The sequence below is a fragment of the Perognathus longimembris genome, chromosome 10 (assembly GCF_023159225.1).
Source record: "Perognathus longimembris pacificus isolate PPM17 chromosome 10, ASM2315922v1, whole genome shotgun sequence".
Classification (NCBI taxonomy): Eukaryota; Metazoa; Chordata; class Mammalia; order Rodentia; family Heteromyidae; genus Perognathus; species Perognathus longimembris.
In genome coordinates this window covers 12,793,600-12,816,422 of record NC_063170.1, presented here as the reverse complement: position 1 = coordinate 12,816,422, position 22,823 = coordinate 12,793,600, and the positions used below count along the sequence as shown (strand labels likewise).

The 22,823-nt window shown below is 42.8% G+C and overlaps 1 protein-coding gene and 1 long non-coding RNA gene across 4 annotated transcripts in view; one reads left to right on the top strand and one right to left on the bottom strand.

Moving 5' to 3' along the window:
* The window catches only part of Ctcf (CCCTC-binding factor), a 47,320-nt gene extending 27,186 nt beyond the window's left edge, over nucleotides 1–20,134 (top strand). For all 3 annotated transcript variants that reach the window (XM_048355327.1, XM_048355326.1, XM_048355328.1), the window contains 9 exons: nucleotides 136–306; nucleotides 3,689–3,822; nucleotides 5,336–5,456; nucleotides 6,089–6,238; nucleotides 10,131–10,291; nucleotides 10,821–11,003; nucleotides 11,948–12,083; nucleotides 17,136–17,297; nucleotides 18,643–20,134. In XM_048355327.1, the coding sequence (XP_048211284.1) occupies nucleotides 136–306; nucleotides 3,689–3,822; nucleotides 5,336–5,456; nucleotides 6,089–6,238; nucleotides 10,131–10,291; nucleotides 10,821–11,003; nucleotides 11,948–12,083; nucleotides 17,136–17,297; nucleotides 18,643–18,827 (1,403 nt within the window). In that variant the 3' untranslated portion in view covers nucleotides 18,828–20,134. The remainder of the gene's footprint in view (nucleotides 1–135; nucleotides 307–3,688; nucleotides 3,823–5,335; nucleotides 5,457–6,088; nucleotides 6,239–10,130; nucleotides 10,292–10,820; nucleotides 11,004–11,947; nucleotides 12,084–17,135; nucleotides 17,298–18,642) is intronic.
* LOC125358295 lies at nucleotides 15,200–15,582 on the bottom strand. The gene is made up of 2 exons (XR_007212292.1): nucleotides 15,525–15,582; nucleotides 15,200–15,306 (listed from the first exon to the last, which is right to left on the bottom strand). It is a non-coding gene; the product is annotated as an uncharacterized LOC125358295 (long non-coding RNA).
* Nucleotides 20,135–22,823: the final 2,689 nt, after the last annotated feature.

The window sequence follows — 22,823 nt, the reverse complement described above, 5'->3', positions numbered from 1 at the left end:
AATGAGATAATTTCAACTTAGTATGAATTATATTGGGTTTAGTTATAAAAGTCAGTGAAATATATTTGTAGAAATTAAAGTGGGCCAACCTAAATACCTTGAAACCCTATAGCAAGTGTTTTCTTTTGCATATAGGTGTAAAGAAGACATTCCAGTGTGAGCTGTGCAGTTACACATGTCCACGGCGTTCAAATTTGGATCGTCACATGAAAAGCCACACTGATGAGAGACCACATAAATGCCATCTCTGTGGAAGGGCATTCAGAACAGTCACCCTCCTGAGGAATCACCTTAATACACACACAGGTGCTGTATGAAAATGTGGGGGGCTGTAATATAGCAAAGGTTAGAACTTGGGTTGTAATTATCCATGTTGATTGTAGGGAGAAAGCTAAAGGAATATTTCTGGGGGTGATCTTAATTTTATTTTTATTTTTTTTATTTTTATTTTTTGGTCAGTCATGGGGCTTAAACTCTGGCCTGGGTGTTATCCCTGAGCTCCTCAGCTCAAGGCTAGTGCTCTATACCACTTTGAGCTACAGCACCACTTCGGAGTTTCTGTTAGTTTATTGGAGATAAGAGTCTCACGGACTTTCGTGCCTGGGCTAGCTTTGAATCTAGAATCCTCAGATCTCAGCCTCCTGAGTAGCTAGGATTATAGGCATGAGCCACCAGAGCCTGGCTTTGTTTGTTTGTTTGTTTAAATAAGCAGATAGACTTAGTTACAGGTGAAGGTCAAGAAAACTTAGTGGAAGCCAAATACCTGTGGCTCATGACTTTCATCCTAGTTAGTCAAGAGGCTGAGAGCTAGAGGACTGGGTTTAAAACCAGCCTAGACAGAAAAGTCTCTGAGACTTTAACCAGCAAAACAGACAGAAAGCAAGCATTCAAGTGGTAGAATGCTAATCATAAACAAGAAAGCCACACAAGAGTGTGAGGCCTGGAGTTCAAGCCATAGTTTTGGCACCAAAAGAAAATGCTTAGTGGAAAATAATCCAAATGATATAAAGGAGATAAGCCAGAAAAAGGCTATCTGGTTGTTACTTGGAATAATTCTTGGAAACCTGTCTGTTGTGTTGCTGAGGTTTATACAATACTTACAAAAAGAAGTCCAAAAAGTTCCACATAACAAGTGTCAGGCATTATAAGGAAGACCAGAAATTGAAGTAAAATTCTACCTATTTTCTGTTTCTGGTTTTCTCTCCCCACCCCTACCCTCACAAAAAGGTAAATAACTCATATTGGAGAATGTGAGGCTTATTATTTAGGCAATTTGAATGGTCGGGGGCTGGGGGTATCATTCAAATGGTGCAGTACTTTCCTAGATTCAATCCCTAGACCCTATCTTAAAAACAAAAGAACTTGGGCTGGGAACATGGCCTAGTTGCAAGAGTGCTTGCCTTGTATACATGAAGCCAGCCCTGGGTTCGATTCCCCAGCACTACATATATAGAAAACAGCCAGAAGTTGCTAGTGGCTCAAGTGGCACAGTGCTAGGGAGACAGGGACAGTGCTCAGGCCCTGAGTCCAAGGCCCAGGACTGGCCAAAACAAAACAAACAAAAAAGAACTTAAGTGGTAGAGCTCTTACCTAGCATATGTAAGGCACTGGGCTCAATCTCATAATACTACAAACCAAGCAAGTATAAAACAAAGCCATTTCTTTGTCTAAGTGCTATGTATACTTTAATATGGTGTTCAGATATTCTAATGTTAGCTTGATGAACTGGTTTGAAACCTTGAAAATATATTGGGCATGTGACCAAAAATAGCTGGCCCTATGATAGGATTTGTCCCCATGAGTGTGCCTTAATGTGGACACTACTGGTCTAGACTTTAGCTTTGAGAATGAGAAGTTGGATTTGTCTGGTCCCAGAGCTGATTAGGTAGAAGTTCATTCATCCAGTAACTAAGCCTGCAAGACACAGACACAGAGCTTAGAGATGTGGCTCAAGTCGTACATCAGCCTGGCAAGTGCAAGATCCTGAATTTAAATCCTAGTACAGCCTAAAGGAAGGAGTCAGATGTATACATGGTATGCCAGTTTATAGGGGGAATAATATAAATCCTAGTACAGCCTAAAGGAAGGAGTCAGATGTATACATGGTATGCCAGTTTATATGGGGGAATAATTTCTTTTCATTATCTAAATGCAGTGGTGTTACCTTGTAGAAGAAGCTCTTGCCTGTATCAAGATGTAACAAGTGAAAGATGACTGAATGAGCATGAAACTTGGGCAGAGAGACATAGATAGTGTTTATGTGGTACATCCTGGTGGAAATACCTTCACAGCAGTGTCTACTTATTTGTAAATGTCATGACATGCTTATTTCTACCAGAGGCAAACCTCTTCTCCCTGGGCAGAAATAACACCAAAGTTTTCAGCTTACGTTGTCCTAACAGAAATGAATACTACTTTATTTTCATAATTGTTTACTTACCCTTACCACCATACTATGTACTTATCACAGAAAGATCTAGCCTTCTCACCCACCTACACTTTCAGTAGTACTGAAGAAGCAAGTTGACTGAACAAACAAATGTTCCTTCCTTGGAATGTCTTAGTTATTGTCTTTTTTTTTTTTCTTCTTTTTCTTTTTTGCCAGTCCTGGGGCTTGAACTGTCTTGGGCATTGTCCCTGTGCTTTTTGATGAAGGCTAGCACTCTACCACTTGAGCCACAGTGCCACTTCTGGCTTTTCTGCTTATGTGGTACTGAGGAATGGAACCCAGGCCTTCATGCATGCTAGGCAAGCACTTTACCACCAAACCACATTTCAGCCCAGTTATTGTCATTTTCTAATGATACTTACCTCTCTAGAATCCCATCCTCTTAGAAAATATTTCTGAAGATGACTGGTCCCATTAATTGCTACATTGTTACACTTCCCTTTTTTTTTGCTCCTAAGGCTTGAGCTCAGTCCCTAATAGGCTTTTGTGCTCAGGGCTAGTGCTCTTCCACTTGAGCCATCACCTTACTTCCAGCTTTTTGGTGGTTAATTGGAGATATAAGAGTCTCTCAGACTTTCCTGTCCGGGCTAGCTTTGAACTCAGATCTCAGCCTCCTGAGTAGCTAGGGTTGTGGGCATGAGCCACCAGCACCTGGCTTTACTTCCATTCTTTTTCTTTTGACTATGGAGCTTGAACTCAGGGTCTAGGCACTGTCCCTGACCTTCTGTGCCCAAGGCTAGCACTTTACCACTTTGAGCCACAGCTTCACTTCCAGTTTTCTGGTGGTTAATTGGAGATAAGAGTCTCAGATTTTCCTCCCTGGTCTGCCTTCAAATTGTGTGTGTGTCTGTGTGTCTGTGTGTCTGTGTCTGTGTGTCTGAGTTTCTGAGGTTTGAACTTGGGCCTTTTGCATCCTAGGCAGGGACGCTGCCACTTGATACACAACATTAGCCTAAGTTTTTATCAACTTTTAATCCATAGTGACCAGATACAAAATAAAAGAAGGGTTTTGTATTCAAAGGTAGTAGATTCAAATAGGTTGTTAGCAAAAATAAAGTTTGGTGTGTTCTCACATCCTATGTTGTAAATCTAGCCAGGCCTTCCCGTGTCTTGTAGAACTAGTCTCAGGCTAAAGCAGAGTTGATGGGATGACTTAAGTCTCATCTTTGGCAACAACTGGGTGCTATACTTTATTAACTATGCCTTTGATCTTGTTCTGTTGTTCTTTTCTCTATCTAGGTACTCGTCCTCACAAGTGCCCAGACTGCGACATGGCCTTTGTGACCAGTGGAGAATTAGTGCGGCATCGTCGTTATAAGCATACCCACGAGAAGCCATTTAAATGTTCCATGTGTGATTATGCCAGTGTAGAAGTGAGTGTTGAATTCCTTGTTGCTGCTTTTCTAGGTAGACCTGTAATCTAGCACTACCAAAGAAAACCAGATCTGAGTGTTGAAGTTCATAGCCAGCCTGGTTTGAAAAACCTGTGAGACTTTTATTTCTAACCAGCAAAAAGCTAGAAGTAAAGGTGTAGCTCAGCCCCAGTACTGTCACCACTCCCCTGTAAATTTTTTGGGTTGTTTAAAAAAAAAAAAAAAACACTATTATTTATTTATTTATTTTTGGAGGCGGGGGGAGGTTTACTGGGCATTGAACCCTGCATGTTGCACTTGTTAGGTAAGCACTTTGTCACTGAGCTACATCACAGCCCTCCCCTGTCAATTCCTATTGGAAAAGTAAATGAATGGTTAGCTAAGAAAATTTTGGAAACCATAGAAGTATTATACTGTTGTAGTATGCTTGCCTAACATGTACAAGGTCCAAGGTTTGCTTCCCAACTCTGCAAGAGAACAGTTCAGTAGTGCTGTTGGGATAGTTATTTACTAAAGTGTGAAATTTTAGTGTGTAAAACATGTGAGTGCAGAAGTGTTTTTGTTTTTCACAAAATCCGAGCAACTTAAATTTAAGCCAGGTGCTGGTGGCTCATGCCTATAATCCTAGCTACTCAGGAGACTGAGATCTGAGGATCACAGTTTAAAGTCAGCAGGGGCAGGATAGTCCCAGTGAGACTCTGGAAATTGCACTGTATGTAGCTCAAGTGGTAGAATTTTAGCCGTGAGTACAAAGAGGCTCAGGGATAGTACCTAGGCCCTGAGTTTAAAGCCCTAGGATTGAGAGGGGAAAAAATACCATGAGACTCTTATCCACAACTAACCATCAGAAAACCAGATGTGGCTCTGTGGCTCAAAGTGGTAGAGCACTATCTTTGCACAAACAAGCTCAGGGACAGCGCCCAGGCCAAGTTCAAGCCCCAGACCCAGTCAAGTTACTGAGTATTCCCAACAACTTTTTAGAGCCAAGTTTGAAAGTCACTTTGGAATAGATGCTATCCATGCCTAGATCTTAGTCTACTAAAGAATGCTAATGATTAAAAAAAGAGAGAGTGGAACAATTAAAACATGCACTTGGGTATTAGAGAAAATTCATAAGTAGGCATGAATGATTTACATACTATTATGGAATGTTTCAAACAGAAATGAAGCAAGAGGCTGGAGATGTAGCTCCGTCATAGTGTTTGCCAAGCATGCATGAGGCCCTGGGTTTGATCCCCAACACTACACACACACAAACACACATAAAAGAAAAATAGTAAAGAGAAAACAGTATACTTTATCACAAACTTAAAGCAATTACCTGTGATGATTATTCCTTTTTTGTGTGTTTGTGGTACTAGGGTTTTGACTCAGGGCTTATTATGCTTTTTAGACTTTTCCTATCTGAAGTGCTGTGAAACTAATCAAGTAAACTTTAGTACCTAATCCATAGTGCTTATGTTAATAGTCTGTTAACAGAAACATAAGAGGTTTGATTGCTTTCATATTACAGGTCAGCAAATTAAAACGTCACATTCGCTCTCATACTGGAGAGCGCCCGTTCCAGTGCAGTTTGTGCAGTTATGCCAGCAGGGACACATACAAGCTGAAAAGACATATGAGAACACATTCAGGTAGGACTTGGAGCTCCTTTCACCGATCCTAAAATAGCCTGTGAGTCACCACATACCCTCATTGCATACCTAAATGAAAGGCTATTAACAGAGACTGGCTTAGCCCCTGAATGCATAATTTAAAATGTAGAGTTTTCAACTCTATAGAGTATCTATAGGTTATCTTAACAACCTGTTCAATATTTCTAAGTACTACCTCTTTTGTAAAAAAAAAAAAAACAACTTAAGCTGTAAATGGTGGTACATGCTTGTGTGGGATGCTGAGGCAAGAGAATCACAAGTCTGAGGCCAGCCTACACTACAGTATTGACTGAGAACAGTCTGGTCTATATGGCAAAAAAAAAAAAAAGATTTAAAGAAAACAAAAGGTTGTAGGTCCTCCATTTAGTCTCTCAAAGATTGACCTTGCCATATCTGTTTACATGGAAAATTATGTAGCAAAGCTAGACAGAGCAGAAGTTTAGGGTTTTTCATTTCTGAAAATAGGCTTGAGTTTGATGTGGAATGAGCCCCGGACTTGTTAAGTAGAATCTTAGATTCTCTATGGTTTAGTGTATCTGTCTGCCACCTTAGACACTTCCTACTGACTCATAATTTATATTTAATTTGTTCCTTCTGTATTTCCTTTTAAGGGGAAAAACCTTATGAATGTTATATTTGTCATGCACGGTTTACCCAAAGTGGTACCATGAAGATGCACATTTTACAGAAGCACACAGAAAATGTGGCCAAATTTCACTGTCCCCACTGTGACACTGTCATAGCCCGAAAAAGTGACTTGGGTAAGTATATTTACTAAAGGCCAATGGGGGTGGGAATGAAGGTGACATAAGCCATTGATACCTGCCGTCCGTTTCTTTTGCTTGTACCACTTTTTCCTCTTTATTTCTTGCCAGTACTGGCGATTGAATGCAAGGTCTTCACTAGGCAGGTGGGCAAGTGTTCCATCACTTTAGGTGCTCCTCTTTTTTTGTTTTTGTTGGTCATAGAGCTTGAACTCTGGGCCTGGGCGCTGTCCCTGAACTCTTCAGCTCAAGGCTAGCACTCTACCACTTGAGCCACAATGCCACTTATGGTTTTCTGGTGGTTAATTGGGGGTAAGAGTCTCATGGACTTTCCTGCCCCAGCTGGCTTTGAACTGTGATCCTCAGATCTCAGCCTCCTGAGTAGCTAAGATTACAAACATGAGCCACCGGCACCCAGCTCCTCCAGTCCTTTTTTTGTCCCCTTTTTGGCCAGTCCTGTATCTTGAAATCAGGGCCTGGGTGCTCAGAGCATTGTCCCTGGCTTCCTTTTGCTCAAGGCTAGCACTCTGCCACTTGAGCTACAGCACCACTTCTGGCTGTTTTCTCTATATGTGGTACTGAGGAATCGAACCCAGGGTTTCATGTATACGAGGCAAGCACTCTTGCCACTAGGCCATATTCAACCCTCCAGTCCATTTTTGTTTTGGTTATTTTTAAGCCCAACCTGTGATCCCCTACTTGTACTTCTATATGTTGGTGGGGATGACAGCCATATGCACTGCACCATTGTGCTTTCCTGGTAACTGGGATAACAAGTACATATCACCATGCCCAGTTCCTAGTTGAGGTGGCATTTTGAAAATCTTTTTTTTGGCCAGTCCTAGGCCGTGAACTCAGGGCCTGAGCACTGTCCCTGGCTTCTTTTTTGCTCAAGGCTAGCACTCTGCCACTTGAGCCACAGCGCCACTTCTGGCCATTTTCTGTATATGTGGTGCTAAGGAATCGAACCCAGGGCCTCATGTATATGAGGCAAGCACTCTTGCCACTAGGCCATATTCCCAGCCCCTTGAAAATTTTTTGTAGTAGTTGTTGTTGGTCAGGAGGCTTGAGCTCAGGGCCTGGGTGCTGTCCCTAAGCTTTTCTGCTTAAGGCTAATGCTCTACCACTTTGAGCTATAGTACCACTTCCAGCTTTTTGGTGATTAATGGGAGATGAGAGTCTCACAGACTTTCCTGCCCAGTCTGGCTTCAAAATGCTGTTCTCAGATCTCAGCCTCCTTAGTAGTTAGGATTACAGATGTAAGCCATCAGCACCCAGCCTCAAATCTTTTTACCCAGATTCATCTCAAATCTTCTTGAAAATCTTTTTGCCTAAGCTGATCTTTCAATCTCGACTTCCAAGAAGCTAGGATTGTAGCCTTGAGCCAGCCACCATGCCTGGCTTAGTTTTGTTTTTTTTTTTCTTTTTGGAAGCCTAATCTTTAGTCTTCCTTTTTACTCTCAGCCTTTGCCTTTGTGATCTCATCAGCTCCAGGATCTCATTCAAGCCCTCAAACAAAATTGATGTTCCTATTTCAGATTTTTGGCAAGGGTGGGGATGGGAATGACGGTTATGGGGCTTGAACTCAGTGTCTGGGCACTGTTCCTCCCTGAGCTTTTTCACTCAAGGCTAGCACTCTACCACTTTGAGCCACACCGCCACATCTAGTTCTGGCAGTTAATTGGAGAGAAGAGTCTCATGGACTTTCCTGCCTGGGTTGGCTTTGAACCACAATCCTCAGCTCTCAGCCTCCTGAGTAGCTAGGATTACAGACATGAGCCACTGACACCCAGCTAGATATTTCTGTGTGTGTGCCAATCCTGGGATTTGAACTCAGGGCCTAGGCTCTGTCCCAGAGGTGTTTTTTTGTTTTTCTAATTAAATTTTTTTGGCAAGGTGTTGTGCACGGTTACATAATAGGGCAGTGAGTACATGTCTTGTGATATCTGACACCCTCTACAATACCCGGTGTACTAAAAACATAGACAATAGCCACGTGGCATATGCCAAAGGAAATTCAGTTAGAACTTTAAATATAACGTCAACAATAGAGTTTGCTTATCCTTGTCTTATATGATCATACATATATAGCTTTTGAGCTATTGTGATCCACTGAGAGGTCTGTTTTAGACCTTTTTATGTTTAGTAGTTGTTTGGTTTTAGTTACATAATGTAAGGTCGCTGACCCAAACAAATCTGTGGGAAATACCATTTGACAAGAGGTTTTTTGTTTTGCAGACCTGGTCTCTCGTGTTCCCCCCTGCCCCCCCAACACACACACCTTAACAGTCATATGTCAAGGAGATCATGCTCCTTTGTTTTCTGTGTTCTAGGCTTGTCTCACTCAACATTATTTGTTCATGTTCTATTTCCCTGCGAATACCAATATTTTATTATTTCTAATTGCTATGTAATATTCCATTGTATATAGGTACCACATTTTTTGGATCCATTCATCTGTAGAGGGGCATCTGGGTTGTTTCCATATTTTGGCTATTGTGAATTGTGCAGCGATAAACATGGATGTGCAGATTTCTTTTTGATATCCTGAGACCTGTTTTTCAGGATAGATGCCTGGGAGTGGTATGGCTGGGTCATAGGGTAGATCTTTGTTGAGCTTTTTGAGGAACCTCCATACTGTTCTCCGAAGTGGTTGTACTAATTTGCACTCCCACCAACAGTGGAGAAGGGTTCCTCTTTCCCCACATCCCCTCCAGCATTTGTTGTTGCCTGAGTTCAGAGTATAGGCCATTCTAACTGGAGTGAGGTGGTATCTCAGCGTTGTTTTTATTTGCATTTCCTTTACTGCCAGGGATGTTGAACATTTCCTCATATGTTTCTTTGCCATTTTTATCTCCTCCTGTGCAGTCTCTCTTTAATGCCTTTGCCCATTTAATTATTGGTTTACTGGGCTTGGAGGGGGTCCAGAGGTTTTTCTTGCTCAGGACTAGCACTCTTAGCACTAGAGCCACAACTCCACTTTTGGCTTTTTTAGTGCTTAATTGGAAATAAAAGAGTCTCATGGACTTTCTTCCAGGCTGGCTTCTAACTGCAATCCTCAGATCTCAGCCTCCTGAATTGCTAAGATCACAGATATGAGCCACTGGCTCCTGGCTTCTTCCTAGTTCAGATCTTTGAGTTAGATTTTTTTTTTTTGGCCAGTCCTGGGCCTTTGGACTCAGGGCCTGAGCACTGTCCCTGGCTTCTTTTTGCTCAAGGCTAGCACTCTGCCCCTGGCTTCTTTTTGCTCAAGGCTAGCACTCTGCCACTTGAGCCACAGCACCACTTCTGGCCATTTTCTATATATGTGGTGCTGGGGAATCGAACCTAGGGCTTCATGTATACGAGGCAAGCACTCTTGCCACTAGGCCATATTCCCAGCCCTGAGTTAGAATTTTTTAATGACCATCTATCCGTTGTTATTTTCATTTCTACTTGAAAAACACTGCAATTTTAAATTGAACATCCACATTTTCCCATCAAAATATACAATTGTAGCTTGGTCTTCACCCTTTTCCACAATTCCCCCCATTCCGTTCCCTCCCTCACCACCCCCCCCAACTATACCTCAGTAGATGTCCCTGTCTTCTTCCAGAGTCTTACTTCCAGGTCTTAACTGACCTCACTTCCTGAGTTTCTCATCACTTCTTTCCTTCCATATCCTTTGCCATCCTACTTGTCCAGGCTGCCATCTCCCACCTGCTCCATTTAACTGCTATGCTCTTTTTTTTTCTTTTTTTCCCCCCTAGCTAGTTGCTAGACTGCTGAACTTATACCCTCAGCCAGCCCACAAAGTAATTTAAGAAGTAGAAGAATGTAATATTCATTTGTTGCAATGCTTCCTTGTGTTTTCACAAGTTCAGTTTGGCTTTTTGTATTTTGCTTTCAGGTGTTCACTTGCGGAAGCAGCATTCCTACATTGAGCAAGGCAAGAAATGCCGTTACTGCGATGCTGTGTTTCATGAGCGCTATGCTCTCATTCAGCATCAGAAATCACACAAGAACGAGAAGCGGTTTAAGTGTGACCAGTGTGATTATGCATGTAGACAGGTAGGAACTGTCACAGTTACCAGGCCATTATTGCCTGCCTTGTCCATGTTGTGTATTCTCAGAGGACTTTTATATACCTAATACAGTGACTACTTCCAAGAAAAAATATTTTCAAATTGGTTTATAAAGACCCTCACCGAAATCAAAGGTTATTCTGTTCCTTGTCAGCTGTTTCTGAGTCTTCAGCTGGTGTTTAATTCAGTCACATTTAACCCAGTCTTAAGACTTGACTACACTTCTTTCAGTATTGTAATTAAATCCAGGAGTTGAGGGAAGAACATAATCTGATTCTATGACATAATGCTGTGAGAGAGGTAAAGAAGCAGCCATTATGGGTGAGCAGATTTCTCTGTGCTAGGATTTATGGATGCAGTTTTGCATTTTGTAAAAGATAACATATCATGTCAACGAGCAGTGTCAAGTTATCCCCTTGTTGTAAGGGAAAGGCCTACTGGCCCCATGCACAGCAGCTGGGACAGTGGCCCTGTAACCAGGCCCTGAGGCCTCTTTCCTGTTGTCTCTGTTTCAGGAGAGGCACATGATCATGCACAAGCGCACCCACACTGGGGAAAAGCCTTACGCCTGCAGCCACTGCGACAAGACCTTCCGCCAGAAACAGCTCCTCGATATGCATTTTAAGCGCTACCATGACCCCAACTTTGTCCCTGCGGCCTTTGTGTGTTCTAAGTGTGGGAAAACATTTACTCGCCGGGTAAGAGTCAGTGTCATAATGTTACTTCCGCATTATTCTTAATATCACATTCTTGATTTTCCATTACAGAGCAAGGCTGTTATTTCCTCCTAGATTACAAATGTAGTGAAACTTTTATCATTTGGAAAGGGTCCACCATCCCCATCTTAAGGTATATATGTATGAAGGAATTGTCTTTGGATTGAAACTTGTACTACATCCCACCTCTACCTAGCTTAAGTCTGTCTTAGGTGTTCCCTGTTGCTGTTTTAGCCAGTTCTGCAGGCTGCTAAGCCTCCCCTTAGAGGACCTAGCTTTATCTTCTAAGGGTTCCTTTTCTCCTCTTTCTCTGAATCTTCCAGATTGAGACCTCTTCCCTCTTAACGAAAGGAGAATGTTCAGGTAGATAACAGAACTTTTAGACTTAAATATGGATTCCCAAGATTTTTATTTCATTGGAAAAGATAGAGATTCCATTCCCCTCCCCACCCCCAGTCCTGGGGCTTGGGACTGAGGGCCTGAGTTCTATCCCTGGCTTCTTTTTGCTTAAGGCTAGCACCGTACCTCTTGAGCCACAGTACCACTTCTGACTTTTTCCATTTGTTTATGTGATGCTGAGGAATTGAACTCAGGGCTTCATGCATGCTTGGCAAGCACTCTACCGCTAAGCCACATTCCAGCCCAAGAGATTGCAATTTGATCTTAAGCTTTTTTATTTTTATTTTTGGCCAGTCCTGGGGCTTGGACTCAGGGCCTGAGCACTGTCCCTGGCTTCTTTTTGCTCAAGGCTAGCACTCTGCCACTTGAGCCACAGCGCCACTTCTGGCCATTTTCTGTATATATGGTGCTGGGGAATCGAACCCAGGGCCTCATGTATACGAGGCAAGCTCTCTTGCCACTAGGCCATATCCCCAGCCCCTTAAGCTTTTTTAGTAGTATAAAACAATATTTATTCCTTTTGTCAGAATACCATGGCAAGACATGCTGATAATTGTGCTGGTCCAGATGGTGTAGAAGGAGAAAATGGAGGAGAAACAAAGAAGAGTAAACGTGGAAGAAAAAGAAAGATGCGTTCTAAAAAAGAAGATTCCTCTGATAGTGGTAAATGGCCTTTTTCTTTTTCCAGTATTGAACTTATTGCTAGACAGGTTTTCTACTGCTTAAGGGTGGCTTATTTATCGATCTAGTTATATGTGGCAGGTTTTGGAGCCAATTTCCAATAGTCCTAGAGCTTAAACTCAGGTGCTTTTTGTTCAGGGCTAGCACTATGCCACAAGCCCCAGCTTCTCTTCTGGCTTTTTACTTAATTGGAGATAATGAATCCCATAGACTTTTTGCCTGGGCCAGCTCAAACTGTGATCCTCAGCCTCCTTAGTAGCTAGGATTACCATGAGCCACTAGCACCCAGCATTCCTAGAACTTGAGGCTGAATCAGAAGGATATTGAATGTTAAGCTACTCTGACCTACATAGAAAAAAGTAATTTAAAAAAAGGAGGGGACCTGGGTGCTGATGGCTCACACCTGTAATCCTAGCTACTCAAGAGGCTGGGATCTAAGGATCACAATTCAAAACCAGCCTGAGCAGAAAGTCTGTGAGACTCTTACTTATCCCCAATTAACCACCAGAAAACCGGAAGTGGCACTGTGGCCCAAATTGTAGAGCCCTCCTACCTAGCCTTGAGCTGAAATACTCAGGACCAGTGCCCAGGCCTTGAGTTTAAGCCCCATAACAAAAAAAAAAATTGGGGCTGGGAATATGGCCTAGTGATAGAGTGCTTGCCTCACATACATGAAGCGCTGGGATCGATTCCTCAGCACCACATAAGTAGGAAAAGCTAGAAGTGGACTGTGGCTCCAGTGATAGAGTGCTAGCCTTGAGCAAAAAGAATTCAGGCCCTGAGTTCAAGCCCCAGTACTGGCAAAAAAGGAAAAAAACATTTTTTTGAGCTGGGTGTTAGAAACTCATGTCTAATCCTGACTACTCAGAAGACTAAGAGCTAAAGATCATGGTTCAAAGCTAGCCTGGGCAGGAAAGTCTGCATACTCTTATCTCTAATTAAGCACCAAATATGCCAGAAGTGGAGCTGTGGTTCAAGTAATAGAGCACTAGCCTTGAGCAAAAAAGCTCCACAGTGCCCAGGCCCCAAGTTAAAGCCCCAGAACCAGCGCGCACACACACAAAAATTTTTTTCTTTTGATGGTGGTGGTGCCTGGGATTGAACTTGACCTTTCACTGGGCTATATCCCAGCCCTTTTGTTACCCGTTTAAATTAGAAAATCTACAAAAGCACTAGCGTTTACTACAGAGCTTTTTGGGATCGCTTGGTTTGGCTAAGAAATTATTGCAGTGAACTGTTGGGAGGTGGCCAAGTAATGTCAGACCCCCAGATATTACCAGTGCTTGCAATAACATTGAGATTTGGGATTCCCTCTACTTTTTTGGCAGAAACTCCTACTACCATGCTCTAAGCCCTTTCTTACCCTAATACTGCCTTATTTGCATCCATGGTTCGTTCATCTTCAGCAAGATCAGCTTCACTTCCTAATTGCACATTTCCAGAAGTCTCTCGGGCTAAAGAGATTATTGATGGGACTGGGATGTAGCTCAGTGGCAAAGCGCTTGCCTAGCAAGTGCAGCATCCTGGGTTTGATCCTCAGTACCAAAAAGAAAAGACTAAAAAAAGGCGGGGAGCGAGAGAGAAATTATTGATTGTTCTTAATAAATGTCTGCAGTTCTTCCTTTTGTCTTTTTGCACTACTTGTTTGATTTGTACCCTTGTACCTAGTCTTTCTTTATGCCCCCAGAATGTGGAAATCAGTATGGACTCCATTCATCCCACTGCTGACAAAGGCCACATAATATTATTTGTCCCATCCAAGAAGTTCTGCTTATTCATCAGCAAAGTGTACTGCTATTTCCAAGGCTTTTTTCCCCCCTAAAATATTGCTAAGTCAATAAGCCTTTGACCCTCCCTGTACCTTGCTTTTGTGCCCCCTCCCTAATTCTGACTGGATTTGTTTAGTCTTCTAGGCATTGGGCCAACTTAGGCAATAGGGAGCTTGAATAAATTCAGTTGAGAAGCAGCTTGTTCTTGACATACTGCCACCTACCAGTGAGTTCCCTGTGTCTTAGAATTTCAGTCATTTGATAATGGTGGCATTTTGTCCTGAAAACCAGACATTTGCTCGCAGATTTTGTAAGCTTAAACATTGTGTTCCAGAGAAAATATCTATATTAATACCTTGTGCATCTTGAGGAAAGCAGATAGTGTTCACTTTGTGACCCAGTAATGGACAAGGGCCAATAAGTGCTTTTTGGTTACTTGTTCGTGTGGGCAGCAGAACATCCTCAAATTGAGGTTAAAGCTTGAATTCCAGATGTGCTAGTGCAATGTTACCTTAGAAATCATTTGCCTTGTTGGGTGCTGGTGGCTCACACCTGTAATCCTAGCTACTTAGGAGGCTGAGATCAGAAGATTGTGGTTCAAATCTAGCTAGCCCACGTAGAAAAGTCCCTGAGACTCTTATATCCAGTTAACCACCCGAAAACCGGAAATGGCACTGTGGTTTAAAGTAGTAGAGCAGCCTTAAGCAAAAGAGCTCAGGGACAGAGCCTATGTCCTGAGCTCAAGTCCCATGACCAACAAAGAAAAGAATCACTTACCTTCTCATCTTTCCTGTAAAATGAAGGTTATACTTAAAGTTACACAGCCCGAATATAGAGAAAAGAATTGTTTAAATGTACAGTACTTTTTAATATTTTCAATATAAATAAAAACTGTGCTTGCTCTACAGTGGTAGCTCACCCCTATAACGTAACTATTCAAGAGGCTGAGATCTGAAAATTGCAGTTCAAAGCCAGCCCCAGCAAAGTCTTATGTGACTCTTACCTCCAATAAATTACCAAAAATAAAATAAAATAAAAGAAGTGGAGCTGTGGCTCAAGTGGTAGAGCCCTAGCCTAGAGCAAAAAAGTTCAAGGACAGTGCCCAGGACAGGTACACACATAAAAGTGCTTGTGTGAAGTATAATTTCCTGGGCATAATTCATTAGAGAGGGTAAATGGGTCCATGAATTATTACCTTGTATTTAAAAATGAAAAATCAGTAATAGTCCCAAAAGAACTTTTTTTGGGGTGGGGGTTTTCTAGGGCTTGAACTCAGGACCTGGGTGCTGTTCCTTAGCTTATTATCCCAAGGCTGTCCATCAGTTTTTCCTCTCACACAGATAGACACACACCCCTGTACAATCAGAGATGAGCAGATCTCAAAGGATCCATATCAGGCTTAGTGTTTTGCTTTAGCCTTGAATAGTAAAGGGGACCTTTTTTTTTTTTTTTTTTTTGGCCAGTCCTGGGCCTTGGACTCAGGGCCTGAGCACCCTCCCTGGCTTCTTCCCGCTCAAGGCTAGCACTCTGCCACCTGAGCCACAGCGCCCCTTCTGGCCATTTTCTATATATGTGGTGCTGGGGAATCAAACTTAGAGCTTCATGTGTAGGAGGCAAGCACTCTTGCCACTAGGCCATATTCCCAGCCCAGGACATTTATTTTTATTTTCAGCTTGACCACTGTTTTGTAGTTTTATATAGCTAAGAATTTGAAACTTAGCAGTGTACCAGTGGCTCACACCTATAAATCCTAGCAACTTAAGAGACTGAAATCTGAGGATCTTGTTTCAAAGCCAGCCCAGGCAGAAAAGTCCATGAGACTATTATCTCCAATAAACCACTTAAAAAACAAACAAGCAGAGGTTGGGAATGTGGCTTAGTGCCTACCTAGCTTGCATGAAGCTCTGGGTTCGATTCCTCAGTAACACACAGAAAAGCTGAAAGTGGCATTGTAGTTCAAGCGGTAGAATGCTGGTCTTGAGCAAAAGAAGCTCAGGAACAGTGCCTAGGCCCTGAGTTCAAGCCCCAGTGCTGGCCAAAAAAAAAAAATCAGAAGTAGAGCTGTGGCTCAAGTGATAAAAGTGTTAGCCTTGAGCTCAAGAACAGTACTCAGGCCCTAAGTTCAAGTCCTAGGACAGGCACCAAAAAAACCAAGAATTTGAAACTGAATGACTCAATGTCCTGAGACACCATGGAAAAAATAGTATCCAGTCAATGTAAAATAGAATTAGTAGCATTTTAGTTGGTTTGCATAACTCTACCATAGTATCCATTTCCTATACAATGCTGATAGCAAAAACCTTGTGCTCTTGCCTGTTTTTTTGTTTTTCCCTCACTTATGTTGCTCTACCATTTGAGCTATACCTCCACTTCTGGCTTTTTGCTAGTTAATTGAAGATAAGAGTCTCAAGGATTCCTGCCCTGGCTGGCTTCAAACTGGAATCCTCAGAATTTAGGCTCCTGAGTATCCAGGATAACAAGTGTGAGCCAATGGTGCCTGGCTGGCAAACTTTTCTTGTTTGTGTCTGGTGCTTTACTATTTTTATTATGCCTCTATCCCATTTTTGCATGTTAATTGGAGATGTCACTTCTACTTTCTTTGGACTTTCTTTCTTGCTCAGGCTGGCTTTTATTTATTTATTGCCAGTCCTGGGCCTTGAACTCAGGGCCTGAGCACTGACTGTCCCTGGCTTCTTTTTGCTCAAGGCTAGCACTCTGCCACTTGAGCCACAGTGCCACTTCTGGCCATTTTCTATATAAGGGGTGCTGGGGAATCAAACCCAGGGCTTCATGTATACGAGGCAAGCACTCTTGCCACTAGGCCATATTCCCAGCCCTCAGGCTGGCTTTTAACCATGATTTCTAGGTCTCAGCCTCCTCAGTAGTTAGGATTACAAGTGCATACCATGGGTAGGTACCCAGCTGCAAACGCATTTTTTTAATGGCTTTTCTTTTTTAACTATTGTGCAAAACTATTTTTACTGAGCAAAAAAAATTAAGCAGTGAAGTAAATACCAAAGACAGAATTTGCTTGAGTTAGAGAGGTCTGGGGCTTTAAACATTTTCTTAAATATTGTATCACATGCCCCAGATAAGGATAGATGGTTTCTCAAAATGACAGAAAAATCCTTGCTCACTAAAGGAGCTCTTTTAGTAAAGGAAATAAATGTGTAGTGAGACTTGACAGAACATATAATTGTTTGTTTTCTTTTCTTCCACTACGCATCTTGCCCTACCACCTGTACCTCCTGATTTCCATGAGAAGAAAATGCTGAGCCAGATCTGGATGATAATGAGGATGATGAGGAACCTGCAGTAGAAATTGAACCAGAGCCAGAGCCTCAACCTGTGACCCCAGCCCCCCCACCTGCCAAGAAGCGGAGAGGAAGACCTCCTGGCAGAACCAACCAGCCCAAACAGAATCAGCGTAAGTTGTGGGCCTCTGCTCTGGCATCTTCCAGCATGTGAGGGAGCCGGCCAGAGCTGTGTTCTCAGGGAGGTGGGAACCAAGCGGTGAGAACAAGTTAGGTCAGAATGGGAACAAACTCTCAGGAAATGACTTTTTTTTTTAAGTTTTTTACTGAAGAACATATGAGGATGTCTCTACAAGCTTGTTAATTTCAAGAAGAAAAAGTCCAGAGTAGATAGAAGAGTACTTATGTTCTGCAAGATGGATATTGTTACTGTGGGCGAGTTTGGCAGGGTTGATCTGGGGATGCACATAAAAAAGCCAAATTTTCAAGGATAAAATAAAATAATTTGTCTTAGATTGTACCTCTGAAGAAATTCAGAACTAGAGTCAAACATTGACCACCAAGGGCCAACAAGAGGACCAGGTGAAGTTTCTCAATCTAATTAAGAGTGGCTATTTCATTTTGGAAGTTTTATGCCATTTACTGGGGCTTCAACACAGGGCCTCACACTCTTGCTTGGCTTTTTGCTGGTTGATTGTAAAATAAGAGTCTCATGGACTTACCCAGTCTGGCTTTGAACCTCAGTTCTCTGATCTCATCCTCCTGAATAGTTAGGATTACAGCCATGAACCACCAGCACCTGGCTATTTTTTTTTTCTTTGTATGGCAGTTCTAGGGTTTGAACTGAGTGTCTCACACTTGCTAGGCAGGTACCCTACCACTTTGAGCCACACTGTTTTTCTTATTTTGTATATTCTCCCTGAGCTGTTTTTAGATGTCTGTCACAGGGGAAAAGGCTAATTGTAGGTCATATAGCCCTCTCATTTCACCTACACAATGCTTGAGTGGCCTCCTGCAGTGTAAAAGAGTGGGAGAGCTACAGAATCAAAAATGTCACCTAGCCGGGCACTGGTCACTCAGGCCTGTAATCCTAGCTACTCAAGAGGCTGAGATCTGAGGACAGGCAGGAAAGCCTGTGGACTCCTCTCCAGTTAATCACCAGAAAACCGGAAATTGGTGCTGTGGCTCAAAGTGGTAGAGTGCTAGCCTTAAGTACAAAGAGGTTCAGGGACAGCATCCAGGCCCTGAGTTCAAGCTCCACAGCCAACAACAACAAAAAAGATGTTACAAAGGAAAAGTAAGGATTTCAAAATGTTAGTTGGGAAGTATATGATGATAATGTTAGCATTTTGTCCTTTGGTAGTTTCTATGTGTTGGGGCTTTATTTTATGAATGTCTACATTTTAGGTGCTTTTAATGTGTTCTTTCGTTGACTTCCTCTCCATCATCTCTAAGGTTTTCCTTGTAGTCTCTGGGGTCTTTCATGTACGGTTTTTTTCCTGTGCCTTTCTTTGCCAGCAACAGCCATCATTCAGGTTGAAGACCAGAATACAGGTGCAATTGAGAACATTATAGTTGAAGTCAAAAAAGAGCCAGATGCTGAGCCTGCAGAAGGGGAGGAAGAGGAGGCCCAGCCAGCTGCCACAGATGCCCCCAATGGAGACCTCACGCCTGAGATGATCCTCAGCATGATGGACCGGTGATAACTGGGCCTTATTTGTCTCCAGGACTGTTCTAGGCTGTGTTTAAACGGCCTAAATTTTAATTTTTCTCCTTTTCTTCTTTTGGCTTTGGGAAAAGCATCATTTTACACCATTTTACCAAACATACTGAAAACGAAAACTTCAAGGATGATGTTAGAAAAATGTGATTTAACTAGAACTTGCTGTTTGATGTTAGCAAATCATGGAATGTCCTGAGTTCCTGAGGGTTTACTGTGAAGTGTTGAGGACAGCATTGATGCCTAACTAGTTTTCTGAGATGGAAACAGACATTGAGCTCTCTCTCTTGATTTAGTAAACCACTCCAGAATGGCCACGGGTTTCCCAGAGTTCTATAGTCTTCTTCCCAAGAGAGTTTTTAATTGTAAATGCAGACTTGGGAAGGACTTAGACTTTTAACCTGTTTTTTGCTTTTGCTTTTCCCTGACTCCCTTTGCTTGGAGCCAGCTGCACACTAGTAGTATGGCATGCTATGATCAGTTTCTGTCCTGAAAGCTTTGCCTCTTTCTTGGCAAAGTTTCTGGTATGGTCAGGCTTGTAAATAACTTTTTTTACATTTTAATCTTTTCCATTAATTAAGAGATTGAAAAAAAAAGTGCAGTGTAAGAAAACCCAGCATTTAATTACTTGCAAATTAAGTTACCACGGACTCGATGGTGTGTAAGTGTTGACAAGGAATTGGATCACAATCATGTAGCAGAAAAGCACCCAGACTGCTGCCTGCTAGTGACGGATACCCATGTGGAGATGATTTTCAACCCATGGAGCCAGCATTTGAGCCTTGTACAATTAACTTTGATTTCCCATCAACATTTTCTTTGCTCTATTTGTAGCTAAATGTTGTATTTTATAAATCTTCTGTTAAAGCCAGAGGATGATTATGAATGGGTCACGGCAGCCCAGAAATGCTGGGCCAGAAAATTTTACTAGGTCAGTAATTTAAACTTGGGATCTGAAAAAAAAAAAATTATAATAATGTGAAGTAAAACAAACTTAAAAAGTGATTCTTGCACATGAACTGTCACATGTTTAAAATGTGTTTTTTAGAGAGCCTCAGTCTTACTGATTTCAAACACTTTTTTCTTCTGTGTATTGCTTTTAAGAGAGCCATCAGTTAGCTATCAGACTCTAGGTTGATGCATTTTGTACTTAGCTGTACTGTGTGATATTTTTCATTATTTTAGAACGCCAACATGAGACCTGTAATAAAATATGTAATGGGGTTGAAAGCTGGGGAGGAGGAGGATCTACTGCTGTACAGCTAATAAATCATAACGGATTAACAGGCACTTTTAAAGACTTCATCTGGCATGATTCCTGCCTGCTGGGAGCCCCCGGGGCCTGTGCTGGGCCCGGGGCTGCTCACACCACTGCCCCTCAGGCACTCTACCTCTGACACTTCCTTCGAAGTAGGTGACATGGCGTGGCAGATGACAGGCTATTGGATGCAGCCTGCTTGCTGGAAGTTTTACCTTCCCAAAAGTGTGTATGTGGATAAGAAGCAAGTGGACCACTTCCAACCTCCATGAACCTACCTTAGGAATGCATGCTCCATGTACAAAATGGGGTGTCCCAGAGCTGCCTTGAGTAGAAAAGGCTGGGTGGGAAGCTGTGTTCTTGGAATCTTGGCTCAAAGAGGGCTTAGGGTGACCCAGGCTCATGGGAGCAGAGAGATGGGCCCAGCATGACAAGATATGAAGATCACAGTTCAAAGCCAGCATGGGCAAGAAAGTTCATAAGACTTTCCATGAATTAACTACCAAAAACAGCCAGAAGTAGTACTGTTGGCTCAAATGGTAAAAAGCACTAGCCTTGAGCACAAAAGCTCAGGGATTACACCCAGACCCTGAGTTCAAGCCCTAGGGCCTGTACCCATCAAAAAAACAAAACTTGTAGATTTGAATGAATGAAAGTAGCCTCAGGCTGCAAAAACACAAATTCTCCATCCCATCCAAGAGCTTGCTCCCCTCCCAGAATTGTTCAGAGTGGAACACATACTTTTCTAAAATGAATTATATCGCAGAACAGTGGAGCTACATTTGTCTGCATCTTCAAGGTAGCTTGTTTCTGATTGTATATATCCAAATTGTTCAAAAGTGGGGTTTGTTTTGGCTAGTGTGGAGGCAAGAGAAGTGGCATTATGGAGCTGAGGCTGGGAGGTGATGTAGTTTTATATAGCCCGTGATATATCCTTCCACAGAAACCAGTCACCTTGAATTCTCCACTGAACCTTGGGCGGCAAGTTCCCAAACCAGTTTGCGGCTCCCTTCCTCAGTTTGAAACCACAGGACTGCAGTAAAGTAACTTGCCAGGCCTCGGTGGCTCACACCTTTAATCCTAGCTACTTAGGAGGCTGAGACCTGAGGATGTTGATTCAGAGCCAGAGTCTGCACAGCAGAGTCGATGAGACTATATGATTCTATCTCCAATTAACCACAAAAAAAGAAAATGGAGCTATGGCTCAAGTGATAGAGTGCCAGCTTTGAGCAAAAAAGCAGCATCCAGGTCCTGACTTGAAGCCCCAGTACCAGCCACATTTTTAAAACGTTGTCTTCCACACCTCTGCAGCCATTAGCCTTTGTTACTGTTCAGCAGGCACCTTAGCCACCTTATGTTGTTTGTTTTTATCAGGATCCTCTCTTAAAAAAACCTTAGAGGTTAGGCCCTGTACTTCTCAGCCAGCAGGGCTGATTCTTGCTAGGCACTTCAGCATCCTAGTGCCTGGTGTGGTATGTTTCCCAGAACAAGCTGAAGGCTTCTCTTCAGTGAAGGAGTTGTTACAGGAGCTGAGTGTTCTTAGTCTCTGAGGCCAGTTAGGGTTTGTTTAGTCACTACTTTCCTGATCACTATCAGGAAAGGTGTCTTGGTGTCCCACACACTGGTCCCAATCTCCATGTACGTCCTGGTTATCTTGCCTGCCCCAAGTACTCATCTGGTATAGGAGCTGAGCTAATCTTCCTAGTGTTGCTCCTGTTCTTGAACTCCAGGGTCCTGCCTGAGATCTGTTACAGCCCTTTGGATTGTCACCCCATCTCATTCAGAATAGAAGAATCTTAGAGTGTCCTGAAGCCCTAGGGTTGCTGTGATCAGTTTTAGAAACTCCTCTGCTCAGTCAATGTTAGATAGTATTACTGTGAACACTCTCTTAAACATAAAATCCTTAGAGCAAGCTGGGTGCCATTGGCTCACACCTATAATCCTAACTTCAGGAAGCAGAAATCTGAGGATTATGGCTTGAAGCCATCCTGGGCAGCAAAGTTCAGGGGACTTATCTCCAATTAACTACAAAAACACTGAAATTGGAGGAGTGGTAGAGCACTAACCTTGAGCCCAAGAGCTTAGGGACAGAGCACAAACCCCCGGACCACAAAAAGAAGAAAAAAAAAATCCTTGGAGCGACACTCAAGAAAGTTAATAGCTCCTCTTACAAAAAAGAACTGAAGGTGCTGGGAATGCGGCTTATGCATGAAGCTCTGGGTTCTATTCCTCACTATCATATAAAAAGCCAGAAAGTGATGCTATGGCTCAAATGGTAGAGAGCTAGCCTTGAGCAAAAGAAGCTCAGGGACAGCACCCAGGCCCTGAGTTCAAGCCCCAGACTGGCAAAAAAAAAAAAAAGCTGGATACTGGTGGCTCACACCTGTAATCCTTACCCAGGAGGCTGAGATCTGAGGATCTGGGTTCAAAGCTAGCCTGGACAAGAAAGGCCATGAGACCTATCTCAAACTACTCAGAAAAAGCCCAAAGTGGTGCTGTGGAGCATAAAAGCTCAGACAGGACCCAGGGCCTGAGTTCAAGCCTCAGGATTGGCAAAAATAAGTCAAAGGAGCTGAAAGGCCAGAGAAGCCCAATAGCTTCTATTGAGGGCAGTACTGGAGCTGCAACTCCCCACTTGCCCTTCTCCCTCCGAGCTGGCACTCCACCCCTTGAGCCACTCCCCCAGTTCTGGCCTCCAGCTAGTGATCCCTCTGGCCTCAT